This window comes from Copidosoma floridanum, unplaced genomic scaffold, assembly GCF_036245765.1.
Source record: "Copidosoma floridanum isolate Cflo_tuat_1 unplaced genomic scaffold, Cflo_Japanese_pri ptg000008l, whole genome shotgun sequence".
Classification (NCBI taxonomy): Eukaryota; Metazoa; Arthropoda; class Insecta; order Hymenoptera; family Encyrtidae; genus Copidosoma; species Copidosoma floridanum.
The window spans coordinates 11334171-11349794 of NW_028321885.1; the positions used below are offsets into that span (position 1 = coordinate 11334171).

Genomic DNA, 15624 nt, shown 5'->3' on the forward strand with positions numbered 1-15624 from the left:
AGATTTGCGATTGATCATCAATTATACAAATTTGAACGCTGCAGGCTCAAATTTCTACTTCTGCAATAGTTACTGCTGTGGGCCATCAGAGCCCCCCCCCCCACACACACACACACTCAGCAGAGAGAGAGTGAGAGAGAGAGTTGTTGCTATGACTATGGGCCATCAGGGCCCCTACACACATATCGAAAGGGATTAGATTAGAATTCTTTATAAGTGGCTATAGACTCAAGATCCAAAGTAGCCATAGCTGAGTAGATTATAGAGTATTATAAGTACAAGTGTACATTAACAATCGCGGTCACCGATATTTTCATGTAGTACAAAAGTTCAGGACGTTAAAGGAGTTATTCATGAAGCCTAAAACTAAAGGATAAGTTATCAAAGTAGGCTCGTGTACCTGTTGATAATCTGTTCTAGAGCTTCACTGCTCCAATTTTAAATCTAGGGATGAGAAAATAAATGTTTTCTGGGAGAACTTCTAAATCGAGATCATTCTTTCTAATGGCTCGTTCAGTAGATTTCACCAATGATAAAAATTTCCTTAAATATTAAGGCATACCAGATTTGAGAACCGACGCTAGAAAGTGTAAAATGAGATATTTTACACGCACCTTAAGTACCACGAGTCCATATTTACGGTGTATCAGTGATATATGTTCGGATTTAATGATGCCTTCGACAAATCTTAGTCCAGCATTTATACATCTCGATAGTCAAGTAGAAAGCTCATCTAAGAGTGCTAGGTAGAGAGCTACATAGTAGTTCAGATAAAGAAAAATAAGAGCTTTTGTAAGTATCAGTTTTGTGATTTTAGGTAAGTAAAAAGCGTTTTTATGTAGACATGCAAGTCCTATAAAGCATTTCTTTGCCACCTTAGTAGTTTGTTGACGAAAAGTTAGGTTTGAGTTGAGTACCACTCCAAGCCTTTTTAAAGAGTAATAAGATATTGCTCAGCACAATATCAGGTAAGAAAAGTTTGTCAAGTTTTGCCTGGAAATCTCGAGTACTTAACCACATGATCTTGGTCTTACTGTCATTCATCAACAGCCTTTTTTGTAGATTGTAGAAAGTAAAATATTTGCTTTACCAATGATATCAGGTGCTTCCTCAATTAGACCATGAATGAAGAAGCAATAATCGTCCGCATATAAATGGTGAGACCAATTACTGATATCCGAAAGATCAATAAATAATGAGAAGAGCAGTGGTTCAAGTACAGATCCTTGTGAAGCTCCACTTGATCTTTTTTTCGGATTAGAAGAATTATCGCCATCAACTACGATCTGAGATCTATCAGTCAAACTAAATTTTACCCAAGAGCAAGCAGAATCAGATAATCCAAATGCATAATAATAGCTTCTCACACAAAGCATATCCATTGAAATTAAAGAGTCATTTTTTTATTGTTACCATGCGAACGAATATCATCAAGAATAGTAATGAGGGCAAACTGCGTACTTTACCTAGTTCTGAAATCAGGCTGAAACGGAGATAAAAGATTGCTCTCATTAATAAAATGCAATAATTGTTGATGTGCTAGGCTTTCCTGTATTTTTCCAAGAGCTGGCAATACATTAACAGGGCAGAGATTTTTTAGTTCTTTTGGGAGAGACTTCTTTGGAATAGGTCTCACCAACGCTGTTTTCCAAGCCGTAGGAAATTTACAAGACTGAAAGAAAGTATTGTAGATATCTAGTAAGGCAGGCAATAAATATTGATATGATCTTTATGAAAAAATTTAAGGGTATCTTATCATAGCCATGAGCATTGGAGCGTGTAGCAACTATGGCCCTCAATAGATCTGATGGCGTGACATGCCTGAAATAAAATCTATCATTAGGACTAATTGTAACTGTAGAACTTTCATCATTAACAGGCCCTGTATGGTTGTGTCCAATGAAGTGCTTGTTTGCTTCACTCAAGGTAAATGGAAGTGGAGCTAGACCAAGTTTATTTTTCAGACCCATACTGTTAACTAACTTCCACGTGTCAGCGGTATTTGTGTAGTGGCGTGCTTTCATATAATAGTAAGAATTACGCGCATTGCGAAGTTTAAGTTTCAAAGTGTTTCTAATACTTTTAAATGTTGAATGAGTCCTTACAGAAGATAGAGTCTTATATTCCCTCCAAGCTCTGTTTCATCGTCTAATGAGAGACTTAAAGTATGGCGTTATCCATAGTTAAGGTTTCCATTTAAGTGTAAAAAATACGTATGATGCATACATATCATTTAAACCTAGCAATATTGTAGATAGATATTCTACCTTTAAATGAACATCTTCCAGGTGATTCGTATCTATCTATAGAGCAGCCCGAAGATCTTGACATAATGCCACAAAATCAAGATCTTTTAATCTTCTACGCGTGAGTATCTAAGTATCCAAAGGTGGAGATTCCTGTTTTATCCTCACAAAAAGGCATCATGATAAAAAGTTTAAGGTATGCTCTGCTGGAAGAAAGAGTTTGAAGAAAGAATTATAATTTAGACACTTGAACATATGTAATCGATGGTTGACTGTGTAGTTGGAGTATTGTGTGTGGTGGGATAGGGAATCAGAGAGAGCTCCAATATCTGTAATGATTGCTGTAGAATTTTCAAACTCGCAGACTTTTTCTGGATTTCAATGTTTAAATCACTCATTAAGACCAATTGGTCGTATGGGGAGTTACAGTTCATGGGAACAGTTTGTACATCAACAAAATATCCAGCTTTGGGTGGAGGGTATGCTACTACAAAGAGAGAGAGAGGGAGAGTGAGAGAGTTGCTGCTGTGGGCCATCAAAGCTTCTGCGCACGCACGCACACACACACACACACACACAAACACACACACACAAATCAAGAGTGACATCACCTCAGCTAACCGTTTTCTTCTTTAGTTGAATGTGCACATCATTACAACTTGCTGCAAATAAGTTCTACCCTCTACGTGAAATGAGCAGCATTAAATTGTTTATAAAGACTTGAAGTGGTGTCTCATAGTTTGAAGTGTTCTCTGTATTGAGTATAAAGATAAATTATAAGTTTGCTTATGAAACCTGCGAAACTCTTAATTAAAGTATCTGCTAACTTAGAGCCCTTGTAATTTTTAACTAAAGAATAACATGAATACCTTATATGAAAATCAAATCAAACTTAATACGAGGATCAGTAATGGTTTCAAAAACTTTAAGAAGGCAGGCAGTGAGAAAATAACACTAGGAAGGGCTGAGACGTCAATTTGAAGCTTTAGAAAAGTATTTAATGTGGTTTAATGAGATCCATGATGAGATAATCTCACTCACTACTTTCGATAAAAATCATGTATATTTTCCTACTGAATAACCTGAGAAGGTAGAAGATTTGTATTTTTTAGTCAAAGGGGATTTTGTCTAATTTATTAGGAAAATTTATGTTCGGGATCCCCGTCCACCACCTACGCTACCCAATCCAACACTTCAACTGAGCAATAATTCTTATTTGTCGCGTATTGAGCTGCCTACATTCTCGGGTAAACATTCAGGATTAGAAAATGTTCGCGATACATACCGTTCTTTAGTCAATCGTTAAGAGGATATTGACAATGTTAATAAATTTCATCAACTACGTGTATATATAAGCGCAGAAGCTTCGGATTTAATCAAAACAATTCGGTTAATAAATGTTCAATACCCTTAAGCTTCGCAGACTTTAACCAATTATTACGACAATCAGCGTGGACTTGTAAATAGTTATCTTCAAGGTATTTTTTCCAGCAAACCTATGAAGTTGGAATCTGGGTCTGAGTGAAAACGTATCAGTAAAGAAATGCTTAGTCTTATAGATTCAATCCATGCTTTAGGTCGTGATTTAGGGACCAGAGATTTATACATAGCTTCACTTGTTAGTAAGTTTGATACTTCTACTGGCAAAGATTGGAATAAGTTCTTTGGTAGTAGTACTCAACCCCCTACCTTAACACACTGCGTGATTTTATAGCGGCTGAGATAATAACATCAGAGACTTGAGGGGTACTTAGCTCTAGTCCAAAGTCTCAAATCGTGTAATTAATTTTTAAGCAGATAATTGCGATCTCCTATCAGTCGAATTCATCTTCCGAGATAATTGAGTCTCGAGGAGAAGTTAAAGGGGACGGTGAATTGTCCATTATATAAGGGTGATCATAGTATATCCAAATGTGATTGTCTTAAAGGTCTTCTAGTTGATGGTTGCAAATAATTGTTAGTGGAGGAAAGGTTGTGCTTCAGTTGCTTAGGTCACTACCCGATGGTTAATTGTAAATCAAAAGCATTGTTGCTTCACATGTAAGAAAAGTCATCATACCGTATGACACTTACCAAGGATTGTTCAGAGTCTAATTCTCTTCTTATTTACAGAGTTTTGAGACTAAGCAAGTTTCTTATCATGTTAAGTTACCTTTCTCTCGTAGTGTTGACGTTTTGTTAGCCACTTCTTGAGTGTACGTGACTGGACAAACGGGCGTACTACTACTTGTTAGAGTTCTGATAAACCAATGTTCTCAACGTTCCATTATCTCTGATTTATTCAAGTAGTCCAGTTTCTGGTTCTGATGGTATTCTTGTGAGAACTGCCAAAGGAATAGTCACTTTCGAGGAAAGACCTAGGTTTTTACCTCAATTTAAGATGCTAGTAAAAGCTCAAGCTCTGCCCCAAGCCTCCTCTCATTAACCTTCAGTTAGTAAATTCAAAATTAGCTTGCACCATTTAGACAATCTTGAGTAAAGAGTTTTTTACTTTACCAGTCCAGATAAAATAGACATAATAGGTGCTGACGTACATACAAAAATAGTTGAAGAAGGAATTAGGAGAGGTAGTTTTAAGAAATCAATTACCATATGCACGTTACTTGGTTGATTAAGCTTGTAAAAACTCTTTCATTTCCACGCATTATTGAGAGAATTAGATTGGTATGTCGTTAGACTGCCGTTCAAATCATGTCCAGATACTTTATACGAGCTTTGTAAAGATTTTAAGTTTCTTTCAGCACAAATGATAATCAATTTAGAGTGTAGATTCAATAGAAATTCTGAACTAACAAGTTTGTACATGCAGTTCATGCATGAATATTTAGATTGGAGACACAGGTGTGAAATTAATTCTAAATGAGCTGAAGAGTATTGTTTTATGCCACATCACAGCATTATGAAGCTCCCCAGCACTACAGCTAAACTGTATACTGTTTTCAATGCCTTGGCTGAAGTTAGGTCAAGCATTTTATCATATGATCTACTCCATGTGGACCCAAATTTACTCCCAAATATCTCTGATCTAATCTCAAAGTAGAGAAATTGTGTGTTTGTATTCATCTCAGATATAGAACAAACATTTTGTCAAGTCTATCCAGACTGATAAACAAGATCAAAGGTATCAATGCATATACTGGCGTTTTGATTCTTCAGAGCCTATGAAGATTTATTCCTTGAAAACGGTTGCTTATGATTTAACTTGCTCACCCTTTGAAGCATCTCGTGTGCTAAATTAATTAGCTATTGATTACAATGAATCTCATTCGCTAGCCTCGTTAGTCTTAAGTAGTGAAAAATGCATGGACGATGTTTTGTTAAGATGATATGCCTTATTTGAAGCCAAGGAAAAAAGAAATCAACTTATAGAGGTTGCAGGTTATAGTGGTTTCTCATTGCACCAAATGATCGGCTAGTAATGTTAAAATTTTACATGACTACGAGATTTCTTTAAAAATGATTATTGCCAATACTGTGTGCTTTATTAATTTACTAGTACAGGTATTAAGCATCGTATGGTTTCCAGGAGAAGATGTGTTGTGTTATAATGTACTTGAACCCAAAGGGAGAAGAACAGTCTAAAAGGGGTATACTATCTTATATAATTCACCTATAAGATCTTCTTGCTTAGATAGCTCTTTTGTAATCATTGAGGTTACTTCAACTAGACTGGAACTCTTAAGTTTCAACGGAGATCTAGAATCGTTGGTTGTCTTGGTTATTTGAGATTCAAGAGTTGAATAAGGTCAGCATTTCTAGACGGACTCATTTTAATCCAAAGATTGACACAAGTGATCGAGACACATGGTTACGCTGATGCTTCAAAAGCTGCCTATGCTGCTGTTCTATACCTCCAGCTAGTACTAGAGGATTGTGTCAGTGTGTTATTTATACAGTCTAAAACCAAACTAGCTCCTCCAAAGGTAACTAGCATTCCTCGACTCGAACTCTGCGCAGCTCTTCTGGTTGCAAAACTCGTATATATATGTAGTTTATATTTTAATACAAAACTACTCACTGCTTTTATACATTTGTAGTCAGATTCAAGGAATATTCTTCATTGGACCAGTGCCCAGCCTTCCAAGTGGCCAACACTTGTTGCCAATCGTTGTAGTGAAATTCATCAACTAGTTCCTGATACTTCTTGGCAATATGCGTAAGGTAAGCTAAATCCGTCAGATATTGCCTCTTAAGGCGTTTTACCGCCCGGCTCCAAAAACATGCCACCTGGTTTCATGGCCTAAACAAACTCCAATAAATCACTACTAAATTTCAAGCATTGAAACCCGATTTTGAACATTATAAATATTCGAATTTAGATAAGCGTTTGCGCGTAACTGCCTATTATTTAAGATATTTCTAAAAACTACTTAACCTTATACATACAAAATCATACATATAACATATAACATACATACATACATATAACATATAACATACATATAACCTTATAAGTACAAAAATCCAATTGCTACTTTTGAATATAAACGTCATCGTTTCTCGTGATACCTTTTGGCTTACCATTTTGGAATGAAGAAATGCAAAATGATTGATAAGTTATTTTTACCAGACCATCCATTTCAAATCAAAGCTATAACTCTTACTGCAAGCCAAGGATAAACATCCGTTAGACCTGGAGGCTTCCCTTCCTGTTGACCAAGAAATCATTGAAATGCCGCCCTCTAGCCCACTGACATAACTCAAGCCATTTCTCAATGATCATTTTATCAGAGTTGGAGGTCGTTTAATTCATTTTTTATCAGCTTACGACATGATACATCCCGCAGTCTCAGCAGCTAACGATCATTTTGCTCGTTTAATGATTAAGCCAGCTCATAAGCTTGCGCTTCACGGAGGTCCGTAGCTCACGTTAAGCACTTGACGTAGAGAGTTTTGGATTACAAGAGGTTGCCGAAGTATCCGCTCGATGATCTTTAAGTGTTTTACATGTAAGGGCTACTCAACTCCTACTCTTACCCAAGTTATGACTGATTTGCCTAATATTAAAGTATAACCAGAACCTGCCTTTCAAAGAACATAAGTAGATTACGTAGGTCCGTTCCCAGAAAAACTTTCCAAAATGTGAGGTAAAGTTACTTTAGAGGGATACGTCGCAGTTTTCGTTTGCATGGCTTCCAGGGCCGTTCATCTAAAGGTACTCAAGGATTACTCCACAGAGGCCTTTATTGCTGCTTTTTAGTGCTTTACTGCACGACAACGGTATTGTTCGAATTTATATATTGACCGTCGCACACATTTTATTGGTGTTGACGCTTAGTTACGATGGCACTGGATAAAATCTCGACAATCGTCCTCTTTTTCCAGTCAGCTCACGACGTTCAAGACAAATTGGCATTTGAACCTGGCGCTGTCACACTTTAGTGGTCTTGGAGAGGTTGCTGTGAAATATGTTAAGTACCATTTAAAGAGGTTTGGAAGAAAAGTTCAAAATGTAGAATCGTGCCAAAAAAATGTATGCTATATTTGAGCATATCAGGACTGCACATGAATTTTTCAGATTTCTTACCAGGTGAGATTTTCGAGAAAATAATTATTAAATATTGACAGTTTACCACGGTCTCTTGTTAGGAAAAAAGGTTAAGTTGCCTTTTAATTAAAAATTAAGGCGCTTCATAAATGTGTTAGATTAAAAAAAAACCGCTTTCATAGACACTTAAGTACAAAAGGAAGATACTCAACAAAAAAATGACGACGCGCCAGGCATTTTTAAAAAGTATAATAAATTACAATAATAAAGACGTCCAATGACAGTTGGTTAATAATTAAAATAACGTCCAATGGTAGTACTATCAAATTTTGTATTTATTGAAAAACAAAACGACGCGCGACGTTTCGGCCGTTTGGACAATGTCCCGGCCCTCATTAGGTACAAAAATCTATGAGTAATAAAAAATTCTTTACAATACAAATTTTGACAAATACAATAAACGGAAATTAAGTAAAGTGTATAATATACCTCTGACTCTTACGAAGGGGATGTAAAATCGTAATGTAGTCAGAGTTTCAAGTTTTGTTGCTTTTGTACCCGGCACGTATACAAATGACACAATATACGCACACAATACAATCAAATAAGAATCGCAAGCAGCTCCTTGTGAGACATACGTAAACAGATTATGTTTTACTAGTACCATAAATCAAAAGGGCCCTCAAATCATGTACATCAAGTTGGTCTCCTTTCTTAATTGACTTAATTTCTCTGTATCTTGTTGTCTATTAATATTATTATTGAAGTAATGTATATTTAAATTTTCGGAAAAAGGTACTTTTTGTACTTCTGTTCTGTGTCTAAAATTTTGATTTTATCAAAATTGAAGTTGTGTGTAAATTCAATGCTATGTTGTGATAGTACAGATGTATCTTTTTTTTTCTCTATGTCTCTTTTATGTTCTGCCATTTTTAATTTTAAAGCTCTCGATGTTTGACTCACATAACAGCAGTTTCAATTCGCACATGGTATGTGGTAAACGACATTATTTTTATCGAGTGGCTCAGTTACATCTTTTCCAAGTGAAAAGATCGCATTTAATTTATTGTTTAAACTGTATACAAGACCAATGTGAAACTTCTTACAGAAATATTTGATAGGACCGTGCAAGTGGGGAATATACTGTAATGATAAGATTACTTTATAATTATGATTGTTTCTATTGCAAATGTCAATCATGTTCATGTTTTTCAAGGTATTTATTCTTGTGTTTAAAAGTTTATCAATAAATTTTTGAGGATAGTTGTTAGCTAGTAGAAATTTATTGATTAATTTCAAATCATCGTTATGAAATTGAGTGTCTGCTAACTTAATGGAAAAGTCTACTAATGTGTAAATGATACCTATTTTATGTTGTATTGGATGGTGGGAGAGAAAATTCAAGTATTTGCCTGAATGTGTGGATTTTTGGTACCAATTAGTTAGCACTTTGTTATTTTGTTGAATAATAATTTTTAAACCACCTAAGAAACTAATGCTGTTGTTGTTGCATGTCTCAACAGTGAATTGTAATTTCGTACAATAGCTATTAAAAATATTTCTAGTATAGTTAATATATTTAGTAGGCACACATATGAGAATATCATTCACATACCGCACATACAGTGAAACATCAAAACATTACTTCTCTAAGCATGAAATTTCAAGTAAACGCATTACAAGATCACATAGAACTGGACTACAGGGACTGCTCATTGGAGAGCCAAAAATTTGTTTATAAAATTTGATGTTGAAATGAAAAAAAGTGGAATTCAATATTAAAAATACACCTGTGCAAAATTCATTGTGAGAAACATTTATTTTACCATTCAAGAATTCCCAAAAATGTCTTATTGCACTTATGATTAAGGTTTCACTAGTATTAGTAAACAAACTAACAACATCTAGACTAATAAGATTGTAACCGGGTGAAATGATAATATCTTTCAATTTGTTTTTTAACTCATAACTATTTTTTACGTGTGATTTTGCCAGCGAAATATTCTCAATCAAAAAATCAGAATGAAATTAAAAAAAAATATAAGTAGGTAAATTCAGTGTCGACACAATAATACGGATAGGAAAGTCTTTTTTGTGTATTTTTATTAGTCCGTAGCATTTAGATAAGTTTTTTTTATGAATATCTTTATTAAACTTATTTAATTCATCAAAAATACCGTATTGATTCCACTTGCCTACAAAATTTTTTGTATCTTCAATTAATTGCTTTAAAGGATTATTTTCTAGCTGTAAATAATATTCATCATCACTTAATAATTCTTCTACTTTATTACTGTAAGTTTCTTTGTCGATGACAACAGTGATGTTACCTTTGTCTGCCTTAGTAATTAAAATGTGTTTATTATTTTCAAGAAATACTCGTGTTCGCTTTAAATTGTCTTGGAGAATTCCATCATTTAAAGAAAGACGAGTAGATACATTGTGTCTATTGTTACCAATAATGTTAAGTAGTTCTTTTGTAACAGTCTTAAATTCTTCCGAATATTTTAATGAATGTTCGACATTCTTGAAAAGTTGAAAATAATCACATTTATTAACATTAGAAACAAAATTAAATTTATCGCCCAACTCTAATATGCTTGAAACACAATCTGGTAGCAGTGTGTTAGAAAGGTTACATAGCCAGTTTTCTTTCATTTCACTTATGCCTTCATTGTTGACAAATGCAGGGCACCGAACCGGGCCTGGGTAACTGACACTGTTAGTTGAAAGTGTATCGTATATACTTTCGCGCTCGGATTCTTCATCTGAGAAAAGGGCATTAAACTTTTTTTTCTAATTTATAACGATATTCGTGAAAAATGCTATTTAATTTTAATTCGTAATATTCAATAACTTAATCTATCATATAAGATTCACAGCCATCACTAAATATTTTTTCTTTAATTAATTCTATTTTATTTCTTAAAAAATTAGTTTTTGTGTACGAGTCTGAAATTTCATTATTTAAAATTAATTTGTGTAATTTAGAAATAACTAATTTATGTTTCATATTCGATCGGAAACTAAAAGTAATAAATTACACTCGTATAGTTTGCAGTTTGTAGAGTGCAAGAGGAGGTGCGTGGTGAAAGGGGCACATCTGCGCACTCAGGGGGTATCCCCGTTCCTCACCTCTCTGAATGATACTCCCAAACCTACTTAAGGCACATTGTTAGCAATATAGGTTTTACGTTTTTCGAGTATTTTACCTTACTTTTTAAAATTGAAATTTGTTTGAATTTGCAACATATTTCTCTTCTCGGTGACGATCCCTCTGACTTAATGCCTTTGACACCAGTTCATCTACTGAAGTTACAGCCAGTCATATTGTATCTAATGCGGATCACTCTGAGGTTGGAAACTCATTTCCTAACTTGCTTAACAATTTTGGCTCAGGTGGTCGTAGGAGGATCTTGTCATCATCAAAACGAAGTCACACTACTTGGCTCTTGAAATTCACCACACGTAGTGGAGGTTTTCCCAGGTACCGATTCACACGTTAGAGTTGTTAAGTCACGCACTGCCGACACCACCCTGTCTAGACCCATTACTTAGTTTTGTTGCGTTGTTATAATGAATTGAAACCGTGACATGAGTTGTTAAAATTAAAACGCTTACTTTCTTGAATCTTAAGTGTAATTTTTCTTAAATAATAATGTTTACCGCTCCAAAATTTTTTTGTAAATCATCTGGTTTCTTTTTGCAGATATTTTGTTTGTGACTATTTAAAGTATAAAATCTTTTAATTCAACGTTACTTTAAGGGTAATTTAATTAAATAGTTAAATGTAGCATAGAATTGCTAGTAACAGTAAAGATGACTGCGTCAAAACTAACGTTTAAGTGATGATATCTGCTGTACGTTTGTAGACTTTTTTTTTGAAACAATGATCATCACAAATTAGCATGGAGTATGTGACGGCAATAGTTAAAAAAATAGGTTTATACGTTTTCTCACTAAATGCCCCTAAAATTACTTAAAAATTATGTTTGAACTTATAAATCAACTATTGGGAATATATGTGATTTTAAAAAATTTTGTGCAAGGGATTACTTGTACATACTTTTATCTCCAAGTATATGATACTTATTATTAAAAATATTAAAATTAGAATATACAAGTATTATATTATTAAAGTTTGTTTACTTTTTAATATTATTTTTGTTAAATAAATGTCTTACAACCCATGCAAGTAAAGCGCTCCTGTGTTGTATACTTGTATTGTACATCCAAGTCAGTAGATAAAACAAATAAAACGCTTGACATCCTTTTACAGCAAGTGGCGAGGATCCATCTTTTGTACCAAAGGTTCGAAAAGAGTTGATAGGTTATCATAGCCATTCAACAACTTCTCAAAGTACCGTTTCATCTCCTGGTGCAGCTAGTATTAATTCAGTACATGAAGATTATCCCGACATAAACAGTACTAGCTGGCCAAGAACACCAGCAAGTCCAGTAAGTTGATCAAATTTTTAATTTTTTGCATTTTAAATTACGTTTTATAAAACACTTAGAGACTGTCATTTTTTACCTATTGAATGTTTTTATACGTGATTGTTTCTGAGTATGTATATTATACATATACCCGTTAAAAAATATTCGTATATCTAATTATACCTGTTTATCTTTTTTTACTTAATTGCTCTTCTCTTTTTCCAAGTATGCCAGTTTTTTCTGCGCCCAAGAAAAAATTTCATACTATCAACGATTGATTTATAAAAGCACTACCTCGTGTACTAATTCAATAGACCTTTACCTTGACATTCGAGAATATATCTAGTGAAAATATTTTATTGTTAAAAACATAGTTTAAATAATAGAAATTTTAAACTCTAATAGAAATTTTGATTCCATCAAATTATTATTTACATATTTTGTTTAATTCGAAGCGATGCTGTCATGAACCAAGTTAATCTAGTGAGCCCGGGAGTAACAAATTACTTATAAGTCAGTGGTTCTATTTTATTTGCCTTAATTAATGATTCTCAATAAGTACGCTAAAAAGAGTGGTTGTTTATGTATTTTAAAAGTGTATACTTCTACATCTTAATTAAACTGCCGTTCATAGTAAGTTACAATTACTTACGACCTAAAAATTTCCTCATGAATTCTATAAAAATTTAACATAAATTTGGTATTACCTTATAATTCATTCTTTACTTACTTTAGCAGTCAGCTAGAAATTAGTACCCATTCCGTCTCAGGTTCTAAGTTAATTTTACAATCCACTAAGTTGTCATGCATATGAAAAAGTACACAATGTATTTATATAAGATTTGAGTGGATTCTATACTAGTTTCTGTTGAATTCTTGGCCTATTTTGCACTTATACTTGGCTTAAAGTGTGTTCTAATCACCAAAAATTTTTATGGGATATTTTAACATGTGAAATCTTAAGTCAACAATCGTTGTCGTTGTAAAAATTGTTATTTATTTTTTTGTTTTATTTTATTTTTGTAGTAATTATGTGACCTATAAGCTTTTAATTTAAATTTTATATAAATTTTTCTTCGATGGTATGTCAAAGAATAACAAATATTTCAGAACATAGTCTGGTAGGAATTACTACAAAACTACAGTTTTCTCGGTACATGGATTTCATACAGTATATTAAGTGGATGGTACAGTACATTGAATTTTGTTACATATTTTGAGCCCTTCTGTACCTTCCTAGAGGCTCTCCACATGATCCATACGACTAAATTGATTATTTTCTACAAAATTTTTAGTTCTTCAGTAGTTCTTAGTTATCGCTATCACTTCACACGCGTACCTGTTTTTTTTTTTTAATTTTTTTTTCTTAAACACGGTCCTGTCACGCGCGAAGTATAAGTACGAAACTTATAGTTTTATTGGGACTGTGATAACTCGTAGTCTCACAGACCCGTTGCTGGCCTGATAGCTCGATATCAAAAGGTTTTTAGCTCTCAGCTTCTGTTGGTACGGATTCAGCCTTCTACCGCTGCCACCATGTTGTGTGGTGACTGGAGTGAGGATAAGGTGAGTGCAATAAGTAGACGCGATGTACAACGTACAACCAGTAGGTCTGCACGAGGGCTCGCCGCCGCCGTGTGCCTGCATCTCAACGTCTGAATACGTCCAAGTGGGACGTTGCTTACTCGACCACGTCCCTAAAGAGGGGTGCCTCAGTCCACAGGCAAGCGCTCACTCAACAATTTTAAGATGCATAAGATCTTCAAAACTCGTATGAGTATTATATAAATACAACACTATTTAGCTGTCTTTTTTTAAAATTAAAACAAATGGACTAAGATTATACGAAAATATAGTTAAAATATAAAACAAACGCATATATGCTACATCTATAGTAAGCAACAGCTCGATATAAAATATAGAAGTATTAATAATGGTTAATCTAGCAGAGCAACGTTATTAAACTTTCGAAACATTATCCGATTTTTGCCGTTCATGTTTGAAGATGCAATATTTTTCCGGAAAATCTCTTATTACACTAACAATTTCATAAACAATCAACAATAGCCTAATTTGTAATTTTGTTAAAAATTTCTACTTTTTCGAGTATACAGGAAAACGAGAAAGTCAAGCCAGCTATAGTCATTTCTTTTTTTCCTGACTCAGAGAGGGAGAGAGAGAGTCCGTACTCGTGCTTTTAACACGTGTAACGGAATTTTCAGGATACCACGAGCTAAGTGTTTGTCCAACGACTAGTAGAAAGAAATGAGAAATGAGTTGATCAAATGCAATTAGATTTTCGGTTATTGTCTTTTCATCATGCTTTTCTTCCGGCTCGCTTTTCTGTGTAATTTGTTATCCCGCTCGGGATCAAAGTCCGCTACTTTCTATAAAAAAACCCAGAGACCTTGAAAAGGCTCAGCTTGAACTTTTAACCTTGATTGGTCGACTGCGTAGTTGGAGTCCACTTCTGTTACCAAACGGTCCTCCACGAGTACGGCTTAATTTTTGCTTCGGACACCTTTTGATGGTTCTTTGGGTATACAATGTCAATATTCAAAAAATGACAGTAAGTTTGCTCAAAAATAATGAGCTTTTAAACTTTTCTCTTTTCCAACGTTAATATAACTTCCAGGGCATGCACCATTACTCATGACGGTAGTGGTAGCCTTAAGATTTGTCGTGAACTAAAATACACCTTGTTTTTTGCGTAAACTTTACCATGCACCAGTATTCGTGGTACTAGTGGCAGCCTCTAGATCGGTCGCAAATTAGAACATAACTTTCACCCCGCGTAAACTCTAAAGCATGCACTACTACTTAGAACAGTAGTGGTAGCTTTAAAAGCAAACTATAAAAAAAGGGGCTTGACGCAAAATACGATGTTTTCCTGTATAAAAGTGCGAAAAAAAAAGACATTGATTGTACAGTGCAGATGGAGTGGCAGACAAGGATTCTTTGTACAGAAACAGAACAGAAAATTAAAAAAGAGAGTGATAGGGCAAATTATAGAAAGGGGATAGTGCGTAGAATGTACGCGTCATATAGGTATGAGAATTAAATCGTCTATGTGATGCAGACAAGATGTAAATATTATTAAATATTTATATTTAAACATCTTCATGCTATAATGTCAGTAAACTATCGTTAATACATCAATTCATAGTTTTTTTCCCTCTCATACCTTCGGAATTTCCCATATTGATTCGAAATCATTTTGAGCAAGGACCAACGTGCATCTGAAGAAAGGTGAATAACTTGCAAGTTTGCTAGTAGCTGCAGCACAATGAACTGCTATGATTCATGCACATGCATGCTGGCCTATGCTGACCAAACATAGAAAAATAATATTATTTCATATGTAAATAACTAAAAACGTTTTCAGAAAAAAACAGTAAATGCATAAGTTTAACTTGGAACAGCTACACTAAGATATAATGTCATAATAACATA

At 34.2% G+C, this 15624-nt stretch overlaps 1 protein-coding gene across 3 annotated transcripts in view; it reads left to right on the forward strand.

The window, feature by feature from the left end:
* The window catches only part of osa (trithorax group protein osa), a 528215-nt gene that overhangs the window by 178468 nt on the left and 334123 nt on the right, over positions 1 to 15624 (forward strand). For all 3 annotated transcript variants that reach the window (XM_089589257.1, XM_089589255.1, XM_089589256.1), the window contains one exon: positions 12014 to 12192. In XM_089589257.1, the coding sequence (XP_089445383.1) occupies positions 12014 to 12192 (179 nt within the window). The remainder of the gene's footprint in view (positions 1 to 12013; positions 12193 to 15624) is intronic.